At 42.5% G+C, this 22,248-nt stretch overlaps 1 protein-coding gene across 1 annotated transcript in view; it reads left to right on the top strand.

Annotated features, from left to right (window-relative positions):
- The window catches only part of GLP2R (glucagon like peptide 2 receptor), a 44,990-nt gene that overhangs the window by 21,057 nt on the left and 1,685 nt on the right, over window positions 1-22,248 (top strand). The window contains exons 8-12 of the mRNA XM_075770512.1: window positions 2,236-2,296; window positions 3,561-3,630; window positions 7,737-7,825; window positions 10,832-10,970; window positions 21,256-21,297. Of these exons, the coding sequence (XP_075626627.1) occupies window positions 2,236-2,296; window positions 3,561-3,630; window positions 7,737-7,825; window positions 10,832-10,970; window positions 21,256-21,297 (401 nt within the window). The remainder of the gene's footprint in view (window positions 1-2,235; window positions 2,297-3,560; window positions 3,631-7,736; window positions 7,826-10,831; window positions 10,971-21,255; window positions 21,298-22,248) is intronic.

Here is a 22,248-nt window from a genome sequence, read left to right as displayed (position 1 = left end):
TCTTTTTTCACCAAATCCACTCACTCATTTAAGCTGAGAAGGATATGTATATATTTTTCATCCTCATGCTGTCTCTCAACCTCTATCACTTCTCTGCTCCCCCAGTATGATTTATGCAGTATTTACTGAGTGCTCTGAGTGGTGTTTTCGTATCAGACTTCCTATGGGTTCTTAGAATCCGGTAATGCTTAAATCTTCAGTTTAGTTTACCTAATGGAGGAGGGGATCCATTTTATCTAACCTTTATCTAGGTCAAAATCAGGGAACCAATATCAAGACTCTCTCTAGAACCAAAGAAAGAGGGCAAGTACCTTTGAAGAGTGAATTATTTCAATGTTTAAAAGTGGGATATTATCTTAATCCTTTCATACATATCTAGATATAGTCATATTGAAACTCATCTTATTTCCTACAGCATCCTTTTCTCTGGCCTTACCTGTATTTATCCACTATGCTGCTGAGAAAACTATTTTTCAGGCTTGCAGTTTTGAACATGCTATCCCACCTTTGGCATCCCTCCTTTTCCTTTTGCTTCTTCCTCATCAGACTAACTACTTTCCTTCACTTTCACACACATTCCCATCCTTCCTCATCTATTAAAAGTTTCTGTCAAAGCATAACACCACACTTCATTGTCCATCGCCAAGCCTCTGGGATTTCTCCTCTGATGCACCTTACACTTTAAAGGGTCCTTCTCACCATCCATGCCTTGATTTCTCTGTTGCTTCTCACATTTCTCTTTAAAGATCCCTTGTGCTAGATTAATATGGCAGTATTAGCATACAAGCTGCTGACACACCAAGACCACTGTTTTCATGCTAGTTAGTGTTGTCTCATTGCTTCCTCACTCTTCCCACCTCTCTAAATCCATTTGTTGCTTTGAACACCAGCTCATTGAAACAGGGACTAATCATTTTCTTTATTGTTCAAACTGCAATAGGACAAATCTGTTAAGAAATTTGCTCACTAGCGTTAAGAGTATAAATAATAATGATCATCTCCCTGTCGGTCCCTTGCCATTGCTCTCATACCTGTATCATAGTCACTGATTTCCCAAAGCCCTTTTCCCACTAATTAGCTTAATTTGTTATTTATATTTATTAGAGTTACTGCTAAGATGGGACATCTGGCACCTCTCTTAGAGACATTTGTAGTACTGCTGCTGCTGAGCCATGCTTGCACCTACTGAGACACAACTACCCCAGCTACCGCCCAGGAACTGCACTAGATAACATCATCTCATCCTCCTGGGTATCATGTTTCCCCACAGGACAACCTCATATTCCCATGGACATGTAGCACCCTTCCCAAGTGGTGCATGCCCTGATTGTTCTCTCAGACCCGCTTGTTGCACCAATGCCATCTCCCAACCAAGTGACAACCTTTCTATCTCTTTCTCCATTTTACCTACTCAGAGGTCTATTATCTCTGAGAGTATTTTTCTTCTGGCCCTTTCCCTCTATTGACACACTCCAGCTCTCCCCATGATCTTAGCTAGTGTCCCAGAATCCTGAATAGATCCTTTTCTGGTCCCAGTGACCCACATCTCCTTTCCTTTCTTCCACACCCACCAGAAAATCTGTGTGTTGTAGGGCTGAGAATCCAGTTAAACACCTGCCTTTTGTAGTTCGTGTGCCTTGTGCTTATGATTGAAGCTTGTGCCTGCACATTTGTAGACCACTGAAATAGCAGTAATCTTTATTTCAGGGTTTTTTTTCAGTCTGCAGTCTATTATCTCCAGGAGAGGGTGCAAAAACAGGGGAATGGGGACCACTGATTATCTTTAAGGGGTCCAGGAGAGGTAAGCCAGGAACACAAGCTTTTGTCAGTTGTTTTAATTAACTGGACAGAGTTCCATGCCCCCACTGAAAATTTTTTAAGGTTCAACAAATAAAAATGTCAATAACTGGTGCCTTAGGTAGTCTGTGAGGCCTCAAGTACCAATTATTTTGAATTCTCAGAATCAGGAATTTGGAAGATTTGGACAGGTTAGCAGTGTGTGCGTGTATATATATGTATATATCGATTTGAAAATGCAAGATTCAACTATACAATGAAATTTAATTTTGTTTTTGTCCTACAAATGGGAAAAGCCAAGATCAGGTTGATTTTTGTACAATTCTAAATAGAAGACTGAAAAGCATATGTCTTTGCACCATGCACTACTGTAACATATCTGTGTTTTGTATGAAACATTCTCCAAGCTTGGCTGTAATTGATTCCTTTTCTTTTCAGTTGTTCCCATCCTGTTTGTGGGCCCTTGGGGAATAAGCAGATCAAAACTGGAGAACACAGGGTAAGTTACTAAATAAAATGTGCCTTAGAAAACTGGCTTTCTGTTTGCTGGAAACCCTTGACAGTAGTTGACACAGGTATTGATTACTAGATTATATTAAGATTATACAGCACCTATTAATATTTGTTACATTTTCTAGGTTAATTTTAGTACTTTTACATTAAACTTTAGATTTAGGATTTTACATTAAATTCTAGGAATTCTCAAATTTACTTATACATAAATCAAGAAGTAGAATGAACATTCACTGTTCCTGAAATGAAAGCTATCGCATCCAATATTCATCCACTTACATGAAGCAAATTGTCAGCACAAATAGCTTCATGGAAAGTATCTTGTTAGTAAGAAAAGGAGACCAGTGTTTTCCTTGGAGAGTATTTGCATTTTCAGTTTAATTAGTATTCACTGCCATTTTGAAAAAAGAAAAATTGTTATGGAGGATAATGACAAAAACTGATATTCACTAAAAGTTGATATTAAATGAATGTGTTCAGTATTCAGTGAATTAATCAGTAAGAGTAACTTGAACTAGTAAGAGTCAGATTTCCAGCCTTCTGATCTTCAATGATGCTGTTAATGGCATCACAGAGACTTTGGGGTTTATGTATGATTTTTCTTGTTCCCCTATTTTATTTGTTCCTAGAGAGTTTTGTTTGGAACACCAATATAGTTATTAAGCAATCACATCAGAAACCAAATCACTGTTACAATCCCATAGAGTTAGATGTTATATAGACCATAAATGACAAGCCAAGATTCTATGGAGTTTCAGGCTAATTAGCAAGAAGGAGCTTAGGACAAATTAGAAGGTTAGAGCAGGAGTAAAGTAGAAAGCTTCAAGGAAAAAGTACGCATACTTTTTAGCAGGTCAAGAACCATGGCCACAATTCATAGTTTACCCATTTCAAGTTTCCAGTTTCAGATAGATAAATTTGAGTAGGATGAATTCAATTATGAAGGTTTGGCGTTTGGTGGCATGTACAGTTGTGTGGATCCAAAGACTGAGTTTGCCATATAGTTATGAAGTTTGCAGTCCAGGGAAACCTCTCAACATTCTGGTGGAAGGATCTTCAGAATAAATACAATTACAGCTGTTGGTGAGATTCTTCCTAGTTTTTTTTCTAGTTCCATTTCTCCTGAGTGTGACCTGAAAAAGTTGAACTCTGTCAACTTCCTTTTGAAATATATACAGAGGTTATGTAAGCTTTTACATTTTTTACTATGACAATATAATTACATAATTATACTTTAAATTATTCTTCAGATGCTGGGCAACGAATGAACATATGGGAATCTGGTGGATCATCCGAGGACCAATGTTATTTTCCATTACAGTAAGAATTATTTCATCTGTTCTTCATACCATACACAAGTGTGATTGTCTTTTGTGACCCTTTCTCCAAATATAATCCAATTCTTGGATTATAAAAGATGAGACAGAAAAAATCGTAAATGAGGTTTCTTACTGTGGGTGGATGGGCATAGCTACCTCTCTGTTTATCTACAAACAACAAATATTTCCCTATCAAACTCTCGAAACACTGCTGTTTATCTGTGTGGTGAATTCTGCATAGAACCCTCTATATCAAAGATGTATTCTTTTTCTTCTCATATTTTTTACTTATATTTTTATCCTCATTTTGTAAGTGAGCATGTTACTTAGGAGAGTGGTACCATGTAGTGAGCACCACTAGAAAGCCCCAAGTTGTCTATAGAACAAGATGGAAAACAAGAAGATGCACATGGAAAATAAGGAGGTGATTGGTGACAGCCAACATGGCTTCACTAAGGGCAAATCGTGCCTGACAAACTTGGTGGCCTTCTATGATGGGGTTACAGCATCTGTGGATAAGGGAAGGGCAACTGACGTCATCTACCTGGACTTGTGCAAGGCATTTGACACTGTCCTGCACAACATCCTTGTCTCTAAATTGGAGGGACGTGGATTCGATGGACGGACCACTTGGTGGATAAGGAATTGGCTGGATGGTCGCACTCAAAGAGTTGTGGTCAACGGCTCAATGTCCAAGTAGAGAACAGTGACGAGTGGTGTCCCTCAGGGGTCGGTACTGGCACCGGCACTGTTTAACATCTTCGGCGGCAGCACGGACAATGGAATCGAGTGCACCCTCAGCAAGTTTGCTGACGACACCAAGCTCTGTGATGTGGTTGACACGCTGGAGGGAAGGGATGCCATCCAGAGGGACCTTGAGAGGCTGGAGAGATGGGCCCGTGCGAACCACATGAAGTTCAACAAGGCCAAGTGCAAGGTCCTGCACGTGGGTCGGTGCAATCCCAAGCACAACTATAGGCTGGGCAAGGAATGGATTGAAAGCAGCCCCGAGGAGAAGGACTTGGGGGTATTGATTGATGAGAAGCTCAACATGAGCCGGCAGTGTGCGCTTGCAGCCCAGAAAACCAACCGTGTCCTGGGCTGCATCAAAAGAGGTGTGACCAGCAGGTCAAGGGAGGTGATCCCGCCCCTCTACTCCGCTCTTGTGAGACCCCACCTGCAGTACTGCGTCCAGCTCTGGGGGCCCCAGTACAGGAGAGACATGGAGCTGTCGGAGCAAGTCCAGAGGAGGCCATGAAGCTGATCAGAGGGCTGGAGCACCTCTGCTATGAGGACAGGCTGAGAGAATTGGGGTTGTTCAGCTTGGAGAAAAGGCGGCTCTGGGGAGATCTAGTTGCGGCTTACCAGTACCTGAAGGGGCCTACAGGAAAGATGGTGAGGGACTGTTTATCAGGGAGTGTAGTGACAGGACAAGGGGTAATGGGTTTAAGCTGAAGGAGGGTCGATTGAGATTAGATGTTGAAAGAAATTCTGTACTGTTAGAGTGGTGAGGCACTGGCACAGGTTGCCCAGAGAGGTTGTGGAGGCCCCATCCCTGGAAGTGTTTAAGACCCGGTTGGATGAGGCTTTTGGCAACGTGGTCTAGTGGAGGGTGTCCCTGCCCGTAGCAGGGGGGTTGGAACTAGATGATCTTTAAGGTCCCTTCCAACCCAAACCATTCAATGATTCTATGATTCTATGATCTTAGAGAAATGATCTTAGAGAAATAGCAACAGAAGTACTCATGGTCATGGGTAAAAAACATTCACCTACTGAAAAAAAAAACAACCCAGCATGGCATAACAAGAATGAGTTATGATTTTTTTTTCTTAAACAAATGCAAAAAAAGTGTACACCTGAAACGCAACGATAATGAAGAAATGGAAATAGCATGATCAAAACAACTCATGAGGACATGATTATAAACACAGAATTTTGATAGGTGGTACTATGGTGTGTGTCCAGAATACCTTATATTCTCATGATGTCAGCAAGGCATCAGGGTTAGAAGAGTAAGTGAGTTAGCTAGACAGATAGCAAATATTGTAGAAATGTATTTTACTCATGTATATGTGTACGTGGAGTACAAGAAGGACTGCTCAAAGTGTAATATTGAGGAATTGATGCATTCAATGCATCAGTTGGAAAGCAGGGTATTGGTTTCTGTCACACTGGAGAAAAGATGTGGAAAGTAAAACTTTAGAGAAGAAATAATGGACTTTGTTTTGCTGCTGCTGAGTTCCGAGAGAACCGTGTGAGAGAGGAAGTGGGCATAGTTGGGACTGAGCTGTGAAACAGAGAAACACACTTAGTATCTATCCATCAAATAATTAGAAGGACAATGGAGGACTCTATCAAAAAATAAAAAAAAAAATTTAAAAAAAATTAAAAAAAAAAGAATTGCAGTAGAGACAAGAACCAGAAAAGAAAGCAAAAAAGCCTGAGACAAGGCAAAAGCCAAAAGAGAGCATTAAGACAGACAGAAACTGTCCTAAAACTGAGGGAAAGGTCAAGATGGATGTAGTCCAGACGTGAGGGGATCTGAACCAATTTCTTTCTGGATATGTCTAATTCTGAAAGAAGACTCAATCATCAGTTTATTTTGGGGGGGCTGGAGCAGAAAATACACAGCTAGTGGCAAATGACCAGCAGAAACAAATAATAGTATTTCTGTTACATCAAAGAGATCAAGTGTTTTGCTTTTGTTGTAAGACTATTAAGTTCACTGGTGTTAGTATGCTCAACCCAGAACAACTCCCCTCAATAACAGGAAATTAAACACACCTAATAGGCAGGAATGCATTTGGAAGTAATTTGAAGACAAGCACTTGGATGGAGACAGTAATTTAAAAAATACCTTTTAATTAAGCTGTTTCTGCAGAATTTCCTTTTAGCCAGTGACTCAATAGGGCATAATCTTTGCTGATGTAAATCAGTGCAAAGAACTGAGGAAATGAACCACTGTTTTTAGCAAGAGAACTAACTTCAAGATTGCATGTTACATCAAGAACACAGCAGTTTATTACTCCTCTCTGTTGAGCACTTGAGAGATCCCATCTGGAATACTATACCCATTTTTAAGACATTAACATACTGGACACAGCCCAGCAGAGGCCATCAAGACTATTGGGACCTAGAGCACATAATGTACAAGAAAAGTCTGAGAGAACTGGGTTTGTTCAAACTTAAGAAGAGAAGGCTAACAGGGGATCCGATTACTGTCTTCAGTAGCAATAACAATGGGGGCATTATGGGGCCAGGATGGTACAGCAATTTTTTTTCATTATTATTAAAGGGAATAATATCCACTTATCACCCTGTGATGTTTTAAAGAGACATCTGCGCACATTTGGGGAGAACAGCATGAAAAGTGTTTGATTCTTTACACAGAACAAGAACTAAGGTTCCAACAGTAATACCTACACATCAAAAGAAGGCAAGAAAAGTAGTCTTGAATAATTGTCCATCCCCAAAATGAGGAAGCAGGTTTTGCATTAAAATTAAAATGTAATTTTGTGCTGGAAGATCATGTTTCATAATGTATATGTAAAACAGGCTGAATAAGACAATGCAACCTCAGTAACATTTTTGAATAGGACTTTTGGTTTGTGGAAGTGAAATAGTTAACACCTCTTAGGCATTTGCAGACCTCATTAGAAAAGAAATACTTGCAGATTGGTCTTGGCCAAGTCAGCATAATTTAATTAACAAAAAGAAGTGAATTATTCATAAAAGAATGCCCAAGGCTTCCTTGTCTGGCTGTCTAGAGCCTCTTTATCTGAAGAACTGCAATCACTGCTGGTTTTTACCACATCCTGCTTACCTGTCATGATTTGGTGAAGAGTTGTATAACCTAAATGTGTATAAACTCAGTTAACTTCTCATTTGGAGAGAGTTGATGTCAGCACAGTCTGTCACTGCTGCTCTGTGCTCTCTACTGCAGCGGTGGTAATAAACTGCTTCTGTTCTGACCTGATCACAACTGCATTCTGGTTATTCAGCAACAGGTTTTAAAAGTGTTTAATATCAATTTTACATTTATTTAATAGCTATACAAGTAGTGTCATAGCATTTACTGTAAATAACCCATATATATTTTCTTTCAAGGTTAATTTTGGCATCTTCTTAAAAATTCTCAGGATGCTGATTTCCAAACTAAAAGCTCAGCAAATGAACTTTCATGACTACAAATACAGGTATGTAATAAATAACAAAGAAGTCCTAGCTGTTGGGTTTTTTTAACTCACAACATCAGAAGGGTGCCGATTTGCCCTTGGAGATTATTCATTTACCTACCACCACAAGGTGTAACAGATATTCAGAGTATGATATACGAAAGCCATCTGGGGAAAGAGGCTCCACAAACATTTTCTTACCCGAGAGGTAAAGGCAGGTCAGCACCTGTGTGCTGAGTATTATGGGCATTTTCTCAAGGATTTTGCAGTGGGGTAGGATCTCTGCTCTCAGGCATCCTCACTGTACACCTGTGGCCTCTACTGTTATGACACATTTTTTGCTCGAGTGTAACAAAAAACCATCAAAAAAAGGGGAAACATAACCCCCATTTTTAAGAAGGGGAAAAAGGAAGACCCATGGAACTACAGGCCGGTCAGTCTCACCTCCGTACCTGGCAAGATTATGGAGCAGACCCTCCTGGAGACTATGCTCAGGCACATGGAAAATAAGGAGGTGACTGGTGACAGCCAACACGGCTTCACTAAGGGCAAATCGTGCCTGACAAACTTGGTGGCCTTCTATGATGGGGTTACAGCATCTGTGGATAAGGGAAGGGCAAGTGACGTCATCTACCTGGACTTGTGCAAGGCATTTGACACTGTCCTGCACAACATCCTTGTCTCTAAATTGGAGGGACGTGGATTCGATGGACGGACCACTTGGTGGATAAGGAATTGGCTGGATGGTCACACTCAAAGAGTTGTGATCAACGGCTCAATGTCCAAGTAGAGAACAGTGACGAGTGGTGTCCCTCAGGGGTCGGTACTGGCACCGGCACTGTTTAACATCTTCGGCGGCAGCACGGACAATGGAATCGAGTGCACCCTCAGCAAGTTTGCTGACGACACCAAGCTCTGTGATGTGGTTGACACGCTGGAGGGAAGGGATGCCATCCAGAGGGACCTTGAGAGGCTGGAGAGATGGGCCCGTGCGAACCACATGAAGTTCAACAAGGCCAAGTGCAAGGTCCTGCACGTGGGTCGGTGCAATCCCAAGCACAACTATAGGCTGGGCAAGGAATGGATTGAAAGCAGCCCCGAGGAGAAGGACTTGGGGGTATTGATTGATGAGAAGCTCAACATGAGCCGGCAGTGTGCGCTTGCAGCCCAGAAAACCAACCGTGTCCTGGGCTGCATCAAAAGAGGTGTGACCAGCAGGTCAAGGGAGGTGATCCCGCCCCTCTACTCCGCTCTTGTGAGACCCCACCTGCAGTACTGCGTCCAGCTCTGGGGGCCCCAGTACAGGAGAGACATGGAGCTGTCGGAGCGAGTCCAGAGGAGGCCATGAAGCTGATCAGAGGGCTGGAGCACCTCTGCTATGAGGACAGGCTGAGAGAATTGGGGTTGTTCAGCTTGGAGAAAAGGCGGCTCTGGGGAGATCTAATTGCGGCTTACCAGTACCTGAAGGGGCCTACAGGAAAGCTGGAGAGGGACTGTTTATCAGGGAGTGTAGTGACAGGACAAGGGGTAATGGGTTTAAGCTGAAGGAGGGTCGATTGAGATTAGATGTTGAAAGAAATTCTGTACTGTTAGAGTGGTGAGGCACTGGCACAGGTTGCCCAGAGAGGTTGTGGAGGCCCCATCTCTGGAAGTGTTTAAGACCCGGTTGGATGAGGCTTTTGGCAACGTGGTCTAGTGGAGGGTGTCCCTGCCCACAGCAGGGGGGTTGGAACTAGATGATCTTTAAGGTTCCTTTGAACCCAAACCATTTGATGATATGATTCTATGAAAAGAAAAGGAGGTGTAGAAGATTTGTGGGACATTCCTAAGTGACATTAGGATTTCTATTCCACCTTATGACTCAAGAATATTCCTAGCCTTCTTGTAAACCCAAATGAGAACATTATCCTTAGCCTCTTGCAGGCCCTGGTATGGGCTCTCTTGGCCAAAGTCTCAATGGTACGTCATGTCTTATGTAAAATCCTGGAGTTGGCCTTTGCACAAACAGCTTCCCACATTGTGGGAACAGCAAGGGCAGGCTGCTCTGCAAGGAGCTAAGAGTACAGTGAAAACTGCACTTAAATCAATGGAAACCTGAGGATTTGTTAATAGCTTTCCACATCCCAGTTCTTTCCAGTTCTTAGTATCTTTAATCAAAGCATTGTACATCCCTGTCTGCTACTACAGTTCTGCTTTACCAAGATGAATTATTTGTCTAACAGGACTGGGCAGGGGGAGGGGGGATGGAAATTCTACTACTAACTTCCTATTAAATTCCAGTATTAAATCTGTAACGAGAACCGCATTTTTGTTTTCCTTCAACATTCAAGTTCTAAAAGATCTCAGGTATATTCTCCAGATTGATATAGGAAGATTGTTGTGAAGATAGTCACAGACAGCAGTGCTTGTATTTAACATTGCCTAATGTTTTGGATTATATTCTCTTTACTACTGCTTATAATTTTGCTAAACTTTCAAAGATTCAAGCTATTCCTCACATTGCTAGTCTTCCTCAGAATCACTTTCTTTTGAGATCTCTTCTTTCATCCATGCAAACATGTTCCTAGACTTGTTAAAGAAGATTCTTTTCCATAAAAATTATTCTGGTTGCATTTTTTTATAAAGTAGACTACTGCTGATAGTACCACAGAAACTTTGTATGCAACTACATAGTTTTCAGTGGTGAAAGGAAGGTCCAAGAATCCTGTTAACAGATCACTCATATTTAGCTATGTAAATAATTTTGCTACCTAGCAGCATAAGTTTGATGATAGTGGCCTTCCTGTTCAATTTCTTGTCCCTAACTTTTCACCTTTAAACCCAAAGCTAAGATTCCCTCCTGTACAGGCTTTTCTGAGTGTGCTCTGAAATTTGTTTTCTGGGAATTTGTCCTCAAAATCACAAAATTACTAATACCATTCCAGATATTGAGGGAATATTTCTGGTATCATTGCTATGCAGCCGAATTTTTTTAATTTTGCATCAAGGATCTTCAAAAATACTATAACCCAACATTTTCTTTTTAAGATTGGCAAGATCTACACTTGTTCTGATTCCATTGTTGGGGATCCATGAATTTGTATTTACCTTCATTACTGATGAACAGGTGGAAGGACTTTCAAGACATATAAGACTTTTCATTCAGCTGACAATGAGCTCGTTTCATGTAAGTACTGTTTTGCAAGTACTCTTTTTGGGGGTCATAGATTCACATATATATGTTGCTAACCTATAGATACCACAGGTATACAGTATTCTTATTTAATATTATGCTCCAACCTATAATGTCTCCAAATAAATACACTATTACAGTGACAAGGTAAAAAATTCACAAGCTGTGTATTCAAAATATGGTAGTCCAAAAGACCAAAAAAGGAGTCTGACATCTTTAGAAACAGTGCGTACTGTGTTCTCTGGTAATGGGCGACAGTTCATCAGAGATCCCTGTTCTGAAAAGAGATTAAAGTGGTTTATTTAAAATACATGTTTCACATAAGTTAATTACTAAAACACACTGGATGTCTTTTTTTAACAAGATTTTCAGGTGATCTGTTGACTTTGCAGTCACACTGAGGAGGCAGTTGGTTCTAGACTCATCTTTTTCAGTGCATAGTACATGTCCAGCATACTTCAAAACCACCACAATAACCTTGTTGTTGTGCCGCTGCACAAGCAAAAACCATTCAAGACTCTTTGCACCAGGAGATAAAGGATTAGCTTCACTTTAGCTTGGTTAGTTGAGGCAGCCAGTTCATGACTGACACATCACTGGCACAGCCTGTGGGGCAGTCCTTACCTTTTAGGACTTTTTCCAAGAGGAGATGAATGTAGACTACATGACATTTGGGGCAGTTTGATGAAAGGAGATGCAGATCTGAATACTGTGAGAACAACAAGCAGAGTTAAAACCTTTACTGTGAGGAGAAGAATGTGAAGGATAAACAGGAACTGCTTTGTGTGTGGTTCCGGCCTGGAGGACACACTATGGGTACACCTACGAGACTAATGCCCTTGAGTAAGTGCATTGAAGACATGTCTTGTACAAGAATTTGGTCAGGGCCATGACTCACCTGAGTTGTGTGCTGTTCAGCAGTTGTAACAGAGGTACTTCCATGAAAGCCTAGAGAAAAACTCAAAGACATTTTTTATGCTCAAACCACACCTTTTCAGACCTCAATAGTTCACATATAGGCATCAAAGATGTGAACTATAGGCATCTGAGATGCCCTTTTGGAGACCTCGGTTTGGGGCTTCTGTCTCTTTCATGGGTGTCATGGTTTAGCCCCAGCTGGCAGCTGAGCACCATGCGTTGCTCGCTCACCCCTCTTCCCCAGTGGGATGGGGAGGAGAATCAGAATAAAAAGGTAAATCTCGTGGGTTGGGATGAGGACAGTTTACTGGGACAGCAAAGGAAAAGGAAAATAACAGTACTTATCACAGAATATACAAAGCAGGTGATACACAATGCAATTTCTCACCAGATGACCTGACAACCTTATATGACTACACACTCAGACCATCCTGGACCTGTGCCGCCCCTCCTCAGCTAGCCCCCTTTTATGCTGAGCATGACATCATACGGTATGGAATACCTCTTTGGCTAGTTTGAGTCACCTGTCATGGCTGTGTCCCCTCCCAGCTTCTGGTGAAAATTAACTCTGTCCTAGCTGAAACCAGGATATTGGGTTTACGTATAAATTCAACAAAGTACTTAATGCATCAGAAACAAAATATTGAAAACCGCCCATGAATTCAGTGAACAGGCACCAATGAAAAATTTCACTTTTGCACACTATACCCCTGATTAGTGCACTCCTCTGGGACACGGAGACAACACAGGCCTCAGCTAGGAGATGATTTAACCTGTTCCAGAGAAGTGCCCAGTAAGGCTTATGCAGCACCATTTCCTCCTCTCCAAACAAAGCTGTGTAAACCAGCAACCAAAGATGCAAAATGACCTAAGACAAAGGAGGATGAAAGAGAATCTGAATCTGTGGCTTAGCAGTTAGAGCAGCTGGCTGGGAAAGGGATGCTTTGAGGCCTTGGCACCTGCTCCTGAATGTTGATACCATTTACATTAAATAACTATATATTTAAAAAGATAAGAGAAAATTAAACTAATCAGAGTAGCAAGGAGTAGAACATCTCAGTGCTTGCCTTACTCAACCTTTGCTTCCACTCATGGCCTTGTGAGACATGGCAGTAGTTGAAACTAACCTGCCTTGATTCAAGACAAGGTGCAGATATGGGCATGGCTCTGCCTGTGGTGAGGCACTAGGTATTTCTTGTACTTCCAGGTTATAGAGCAAAATATAGGATATATCACAACAGTCAGCTTCTCCTCCTTTGAAGAAAAGTGCATTGACCCACTGACTATAGCTGGATCCTTAACACAGGTGTCTAAGCCTATGCAAGGAATAACTGAAGCAGTTGCATCCCAGCTTCCAGTTACTGGGTTATTGTGAGTCCCAGTCTAGGTGCCCAGTGCCCCATCCTCCACCTCATTCAGTATATACAGGAGCTTAGGACTTGACGCTTGGGAAAAATTGCACTTGTATAGGTCTGAGTATTCAACCTTGGGTCACAGCATTTAATTGCCCACTGAATATAGTTTCCTAACCCTTAAATGCTTATATTTGACATGTTCCTGCTGGTTAAAGGACTTTTGGTATTTTTTCCCAGCAATAAAAAGATCACCTCTACATTTTCCTCCTATAAGATCAACGCCTGTAAACCTGTGTCTCATATCTTACTCCCGTAAGAGAGTAAGCTCTACAAGGAGCTGGTTTTCCTCCTGGTAATCATTTCAGCTTGACCAACAGAAGAACTCTTCCCATTTTGGTTACAAATAACTATAAAACAAGACTGCATAAAGTTCAAGTCCTTATGGGATGCCATTCATAAATTCTAACTAAGATTTTAAGACAGACTCTTTTTAATGGAGTTGCCATATATCCAGTTCTCTCAGAAGGCACACAAGGTAAATCAGGTAGCAATTTAATTTTCCTGAGCAAAGAAAGAGCTTTCTTGTTGTCTTCTGAAATAATTAGGCAGTTCAGGAAGTACCAACAATTCTTCAGGTGAAAGAATAACAAACAAGGTTAATTTCTGCAATACTCCATTTGAAAGGCCTGTGTATCAAGCTTTTCTACCCCCAAAAAAATCATAACTATGAGAATGTCTGTCCTCATCCAACGTTTGGGCTCCATTTCCCTAAAGGATGTGCTCCTTCACCATATCTGCTAAGTGACACTATGGCCTCCTATATGTACACTCACAAGAAGCGCTATGCTCATGAATAAATTTCTAGAGCTAAGATAAAATTTGTCAGAGCACTCACATGAATGGAACAGATAGATGGACTTGCATCTGCAGGTGGAAAAGAAGTTTCTCACCTATACATTCAGCAAAGTGTTTTACAGATGTTTATGCACTTGACTCCTCTTCAGTCACCCTGCCTTAGTAGTGTGTAAGTAGACAGAAACTTGAGGTGGTGAAGGCATGAGAGTGTAACTCTGGCAGCTCTGCACCCTCATACCTTGGCTGCAAGCATGAAGGTGTGAAGGAGCCACACTCCATTACAATAGTCAATGCTAAATAGTCCAAATTCCACAGCCAGCTGTTACTGCAACTAAATGGTGATTCTCAGATAGCTGCTTATGCACAAGCATACATGTGTTTCACTGCAACTATTTACTCTCCAGTTTACAAAGGCTAAAAACTGGGGATGCCAGTCATTCTGCAGGCACACAGAGCTGCTGTCTGATTCAATCTGTGTTCTGCAGACTTGCTGAGTAATGACTTTTCCAGGTAGTACTCCCATTAAACTACCTGCTTAGCGAAGTTGTCCTTTACCCTTATCATCCTGCCTTGACGTTCTTGGTGAAACAGGACAACAGTTTCCAGGCCTCCTTTCTTTAATGAGGTACCCAGCAACATCTCTGGCTAGAAGTCCTAACTACTCACTAACTCACTACTTTGACATACATGTGCCGCCTTCTACAGTCTGAGACATGAAGTCATCAAAGCATTATTGCACTTTTCCCACAATTTATGGTAACCTTTGTTTTTAACCTGTATGTATGTACCAGTACTCTGGCGTATGTATGCATCAGTGCTTTGACACTGTTATTGAGGTTCTAATGAAAAACTTCCAGTACAGCTTGGGGGAGAAAATGTCCAGGCAGGCAGAAGGGAGTTCATGCAGAGACATCAACTTAAGGGGGCCTGCTGACATGATGGTGAAGTACATGTTGTCGGTTAGACATATTCTTACTTGGAGAGGTTGCATGGACTAGATGTTATTTTAAGAAACACAGAATCATTTTAAGTGAAAATTTTATTTACTGGCTTGTACAAAGAAATCTGATAGAGAAGATAGCTTACTCATCCCTGCTAGAAAACACAAACTTCATTCCTTTTAGAGGAACATGCACGCGGTCGGCTACATGACATGCTTTACAGGCAAAACTTCTTTTCAAAATACCCAAAGATCTTAGATAATGCTTATTGCAGATTCTCTTTTTTAGTTACAGCATTATTTGTGAAGGGATTAGCAAAAAAGCACATAAACTGTACACAATTACATTTGTTTAGTCTGTAAATCTTCTCAGTAGTTTTAAAAAGCAATTAAACTGTTTTGTTAAAGAAAAACAATTACCTCTGGGATCTCATCTGGAGGTTTTAACTCAAACATTTTCAAGGAGCACAAAATTAAATTCTAAATACTAGTTCTACTGCAGATATGATGCTGGTTTGCTTTAGAAAGTGCAGCAATCTTGGCTCCCTGGTGCATGTGAGCTGTTAGCCGCAGGAAAAAATTACTATTTTCGGGTGGATAAAACCCAGTTATTTATCATGTTGAAATTGTCAATAGAACTGAAGAACAATTGTGAGGCTTACACATGCCTCTATCCTTTCTAATTGGTTATTATGCTAATGAATATTTCTTTTGAATTTCTGATTTTTCTTTTTCCTTCACACTGTGATAATTTTAAAAATGTATACCTTAGAAGTCATGGCATATGAGAAAGATTTCTAAATATGAAATTCCTTGTATTGCAAAAAAAATTAATATGAGGAAGCATTAAAGAAATCAGGATATAAACTTAACATCAAATACTAATAATCAACTGAATTTTCCACCTTCTGGTATGATTTCACAGTGCTTCTGCCTGTCACTGCATGTTCTGATCTTGCAGCAGCAATGAACTAAATTCACATAGGGATTTCTCCTCCTCACCCACCTCGCCTTCCCTGGTACCCCTGTGCAACAGGTACAAGGCTCTGGCTGTGGAAGGTCACTTGAGCGAGGATATGGATGACAGTCAAGCTACTCCAGAGGTAGCACCTAGGCCCAAAAGGCCCAGGCCTAGGGTCGTGACCACCCACACAAAGAAGAAAAGGAGGGTTATAGTCGTAGGGGACTCCCTTCTGAAAGGGTACAGAGGGCCCAATATGCAGGGCAGACCCTCCTTTCAGAGAAGTCTGCTGCCTCCCAGGGGCACGTGTTAAGGACATTACAAGGAAACTCCCCAGCCTGGTACAGCCCTCTGACTATTACCCACAGCTGCTCCTCCATGTGGGTGGGGATGAAGCAGAGACACGTAATGCAAAAGCGATCAAAAGGGACTTCAGGCTCTTAGGGCAGTCACTGAAGGATTTGGGGGCGCAGGTAATATTTTCCTCCCTCCTTCCAATGGAGGGCAGCAATGGTGGGTGGAACAGGCGGACACAGTCCATAAATGCATGGCTCCGTGGCTGGTCTCAACGTGACAACTTTGGGTTCTTTGACAATGGGGTGGCCTACATGGCACCAGGCTTGATGAACTCTGATGGGATTCATCTCTCTCAAAGGGAGAAGAGGATCTTTGCCCAGGAACTAGCGGGGCACATCGACAGCGCTTTAAACTAGGCTTGAAGGGGGAAGGGGATAACATCGGGCTTGCCAGCAACATGTTGTGGGACGATGTGCCCAGGTTGGAGCGATGGGGCGCTGGCAAGAGCCCTCAGCCTACTGCTCAGAGACGTGCTGGACGTACTACAGCACGTTCAAAGCCTAGAGGAGATGAGCCAGGGGCTCCAGATACAACAGGAACCAACAGCATAACACTGGGAAGATACATCACAAGAATTCCAGCCACTCCAGCTAATAAGTCAGCCTCATCAGGGGCACAACTGAAATGCCTCTATGTGAACGCACAGAGCATGGGGAATGAACAAGGGGAGCTGGAGACGTGTGTGTGCCTGCAAGGCTATGACCTTACTGGCATCACAGAGAGGTGGTGGGATAGCTCCTATGACTGGAGTGTTGGGATGGAAGGATACAGGCTCTTTAGGAAGGACAGGCAGGGCAAGTGAGGAGGGGGCATCACCCTCTATGTCAACGACCAGCTGGAGTGCATGGAGCTCCACCTGGGGATGGACGAGGAGCCGACCATGAGCCTATGGTTCAGGATTAAAGGGAGGGCTGGGGCAGGGGACTTCATAGCGGGGGTCTGCTACAGGCCACCTGACCAGGGGGACTGAGCAGATGAAGCCCTCTATAGGCAGATAGGAGCAGCCTCACACTCACAAGCCCTGGTCCTTATGGAGGACTTCAATCACCCTGACAATGCAGCTGAGCGCAAGCAATGTGTTGATGACAACTTTCTCCTCCAAGTGATAGAGGAGCCCACGAGGAGAGGTGCCATGCTGGACCTTATTCTCACCAATAAGGAGGGCCTTGTAGGGGATGTCAAGCTCAAGGGCAGCCTTGGCTGCAGTGACCACAAAATGGTGGAATTCAGGATCTCAGGGCAGTGAGGAGGGTGCGCAGCAAGCTCACTACCCTGGACTTCAGCAGAGGCAGACTTGGCCTCTTCAGGAACCTGCTTGGTAGAATACCATGGGACAAAGCCCTGGAAGGAAGAGGGGCCCAATACAGCTGGCTAATATTCAAGGGTCACCTCCTCCAAGCTCAGGAGCGATGCACCCCAACAAAGAGGAAGTCAAGCAAAACCACCAAGAGGCCCCCATGGATGAACAAGGATCTCCTTGTCAAACAAAAGGGCAAAGTCAAACAAAAAAGGAAGCCTGCAGAGGGTGGAAGCAAGGGCAGGTAGCCTGGGAAGAATGCAGAGAAACTGTCCAAGCTGCCAGGGATCAGGTTAGGAAAGCCAAAGCCCTGATAGAAATTAGTCTGGCCAGGGATGTCAAGGACAACAAGGAAAGTTTCTATAGGTATGTTAGTGATAAAAGGAGGACAAGGGAAAATGTGGGTCCCCTCTGGAATGAAACAGGTGACCTGGTTACCCAGGATATGGAGAAGGCTGAGCTACTCAACGACTTCTTTGCCTCAGTCTTCACCAGCAAATGCTTGAGCCACACTGCCCAGGTCACAAAGACAGGGACTAGGAGAATGCAGAACTGCCCACTGTAGGAGAAGATCAGGTTCAAGAATATCTAAGGAACCTGAAGGTGCACATGTCCATGGGACCTCATGAGTTGCATCTGTGGGTCAAGGGAACTGGCGGATGAAGTGGCCAGGCCACTCTCCATCATATTTGAGAAGTCCTGGCAGTCCGGTGAAAGTTCCCGCCAACATAACCCCCATAATGGGGAACATAACCCCCATTTTTAAGAAGGGGAAAAAGGAAGACCCAGGGAACTACAGGCCAGTCAGTCTCACCTCCGTGCCTGGCAAGATTATGGAGCAGACCCTCCTGGAGACTATGCTCAGGCACATGGAAAATAAGGAGGTGATTGGTGACAGCCAACACGGCTTCACTAAGGGCAAATCGTGCCTGACAAACTTGGTGGCCTGCTATGATGGGGTTACAGCGTTGGTGGATAAGGGAAGGGCAAGTGACGTCATCTACCTGGACTTGTGCAAGGCATTTGACGCTGTCCTGCACAACAACCTTGGAGGGAAGGGATGGCATCCAGAGGGACCTTGACAGGCTGGAGAGATGGGCCTGTGCGAACCACATGAAGTTCAACAAGGCCAAGTGCAAGGTCCTGCACGTGGGTCGGTGCAATCCCAAGCACAACTATAGGCTGGGCGAGGAGTGGATTGAAAGCAGCCCCAAGGAGAAGGACTTGGGGGTATTGATTGATGAGAAGCTCAACATGAGCCGGCAGTGTGCGCTTGCAGCCCAGAAAACCAACCGTGTCCTGGGCTGCATCAAAAGAGGTGTGACCAGCAGGTCAAGGGAGGTGATCCCGCCCCTCTACTCCGCTCTTGTGAGACCCCACCTGCAGTACTGCGTCCAGCTCTGGGGGCCCCAGTACAGGAGAGACATGGAGCTGTCGGAGCGAGTCCAGAGGAGGCCATGAAGCTGATCAGAGGGCTGGAGCACCTCTGCTATGAGGACAGGCTGAGAGAATTGGGGTTGTTCAGCTTGGAGAAAAGGCGGCTCTGGGGAGATCTAATTGCGGCTTACCAGTACCTGAAGGGGCCTACAGGAAAGATGGTGAGGGACTGTTTATCAGGGAGTGTAGTGACAGGACAAGGGGTAATGGGTTTAAGCTGAAGGAGGGTCGATTGAGATTAGATGTTGAAAGAAATTCTGTACTGTTAGAGTGGTGAGGCACTGGCACAGGTTGCCCAGAGAGGTTGTGGATGCCCCATCCCTGGAAGTGTTTAAGACCCGGTTGGATGGGGCTTTGGGCAACATGGTCTGTGGAGGGTGTCCCTGCCCGTAGCAGGGGGGTTGGAACTAGATGATCTTTAAGGTCCCTTCCAACCCAAACCATTCTATGATTCTATGATTTACAAACTTATATTCAACACAGAGGTGACACTAGTATCCATAAAGTCGTCTCCTGACCTGGTGAGTTTCTACATTTCTGGCAGCGGGTATCATCAGGCTTAGCATTCACAGGACTTAACAGCACCATGTAGTTCAGATCCTATTTCTGCTTGTGGTGTCTGTGAGGCCAAATTTAGAGCTTCTGCTCAGAATACAAAAAAAACCACCCAGTAGAGACATTTTCATAGACTTTCTACCCCAAAAAGAAAACTATCTCCAGGTGTAGAAGCAGTTCTGCATAAAAAGCTGCTTTTAAATCTATTAAATTTGTATTTATCCACCAGAAACTCTCTCCATTGTTTCCAAGTCTTCTATAACTATTATTCTAAAATTTATCCCCATAGTAAAATATCTATGGCAAACTCAATATTTTGTGATTTTTTTTTTTTTAAATTTTCTGTGAAATAATTCAGATGCAGAGGATTATTAAAAGTTACATTGATAAATGACATGTCAAAATTACCTATATCTTGCTACCATAACCCAGCTGAAGCATGAAATATAATAGAAATGAAATAAATGGGAAAAAAAATTGTGATTTCTGTTTCTCCTGCCCCCATTTCCACTGGTGTGGCAGATAAAATGTTCTTTTTCATACTTACTGCACATATGCTTAGGGAATTAATGGCTCCTTTCAGGATTGCTAGAAATTAACAGTAGGCTCAAATGCTATTTGTTAATACTAGATATAATAAAAAAATATGGAAGCTGCTGTGTATGTCAATTTCTTTTTTAAGATTTTGTCTGAGAAAACCAGAAACATTTCTGGAAAAGTATGAGTGTGAAAACAATTGAATTATGTCAGCTGTATTATGTATGGTTATGACACCTTTTACTTGTGATATGAACATTGCCTTGGGACTGATAATCAACAGTATTTATTCTCTTCATCAAAACTTGTGCCATAGATGTGTTTTGACATACCAAAAGAAGTGCATTTCCTGAAGCTATGGTAATAAATCTGCATATCTGTGCCAGACTCTTAGGCTGAGATGCATGCATGTAAGCTGTTTTGATCTGAGATCAAATATAGACAGGAGGAAAATGGAAAGAGTAATTTTAAGGTTGGTTTAAAACAAGCTTTATGTCTAGGATTTAATTTTTTAAAGGTATTTATTTAAATCAATTTCAAAGGGAAAATGGTAATTCAAAATAGCCTTAACACTTAATACAGCTGAGTCTTACACTAGCTCTAATCACTTAATATATCACTAATTTTTAAAAAGCACTCAAATGAGATCCCTCTCAGTAGTCTCACTGGCAAATTCAAACAAGCACATGGATAATATGAGACCCCAAGCTGCCTTTTTTTTTTACCGTGTTTAGAAATAGTAGCAGTCACAGTATAACAGCAGTAGTTTTTAAAAAAAAATATTATGTGTTAGCAAAAGGAATATAACATGGAAGATCAAACTGGGTTGTATAGACTCTGTTCTTCAACATCTGCAGCAAATGTGCCCTACATTTGCTAAGGCACCATACAAAAACAAATTAATTGGTACTTCAGTAATAATTAAATACAGAAAATTTGTTTCCTTTTTGAAAATTACAAAGCAATGTTTATACTTATGGCTTTAACGCTAATGTCATCTTTAAACAAAACCTTCAGGTATTTCCTGTACACTCTAACTTTTTCCTCTTACTGTCTTTTTCTTACAGGGTTTTTTTGTAGCAGTTTTATATTGCTTTGCTAATGGAGAGGTAAGAAGCAATGCTATGAGAAAAGTTTTTAGTTGATTAGTAAAGTATATTAATAGCACCAAGAAGAATGAACACTTTGGCTATGTCTGCTTACTCCAGAGCCTGTGTGCATTCTTCTGAACCCATATAATTGTTTTGTATGAAGAGAACAGCAAGACGTCTCACAGGTTTGGAATTCAAATGCAAAGTATTTCCACTGAAGCCTGAGTGGCTATAGCAATGTGGATGTATGGATACCCTGGGGTGTCTGAAATACCAGTAGAGACTTATGGTCAGCCACCTAAACCTCACTCCTTAAATCAGCTGGAATCCCAGACTTCGTGTTTGGCCAGGCTAAACCCTCTTTTAGTTTACCCCTAAAATCTGTGTGAAGCAACCAAGTTTGGGGTGTCAGACAGCAACATGTTGAAAAACTAATTTCATGCATGCACTTCTCAGGACATCCCTAAACCTGATGTGAGAGGAGTCCTTGTCTGGAAGTTGTCTCCTGCTATGCCTCAAGGGACAGCTGGGGGTTCAATTTGCTCCATGCCAGGATTTAGGCAGATCAGTGATGGCTCTGATGCAAGGAGATGACAGCAGAGAAAGCTAACCTCCTGCCCAATGTAGGGTGAAGACTGAATTCAGATCGGTTTGCTTGGGGTTTTGTCCAGCTGAGCTTTGAAACACCCTACCAAGGACAGAAGTTCCACCATCTCTCTGGTCCTCTGTTCCAGTGCTTCACTGTACTCAGGAGGAAACATCTTTTCCATATATTCTGTTAGAACTTTCCCTATTTATTTCAATTTAAGATCACAATCTCTTGTGTCCCTACCAAACACCTCTGTAGAGTGCCTGGCTCTCTCTCCTCCATGGTCTCCTCATAGGCAGTATGAGACAGTTAGGCTTCAGCGTGAACTCAGCCTCTCCTCATAGGGCAAGTGCTTTAGCCCTGATCTCTGCTGCTAAGTT

The sequence above is a fragment of the Balearica regulorum genome, chromosome 18 (genome assembly GCF_011004875.1).
Source record: "Balearica regulorum gibbericeps isolate bBalReg1 chromosome 18, bBalReg1.pri, whole genome shotgun sequence".
NCBI classification, from domain to species: Eukaryota; Metazoa; Chordata; class Aves; order Gruiformes; family Gruidae; genus Balearica; species Balearica regulorum.
This window is presented reverse-complemented; position numbering and strand designations above follow the sequence as displayed.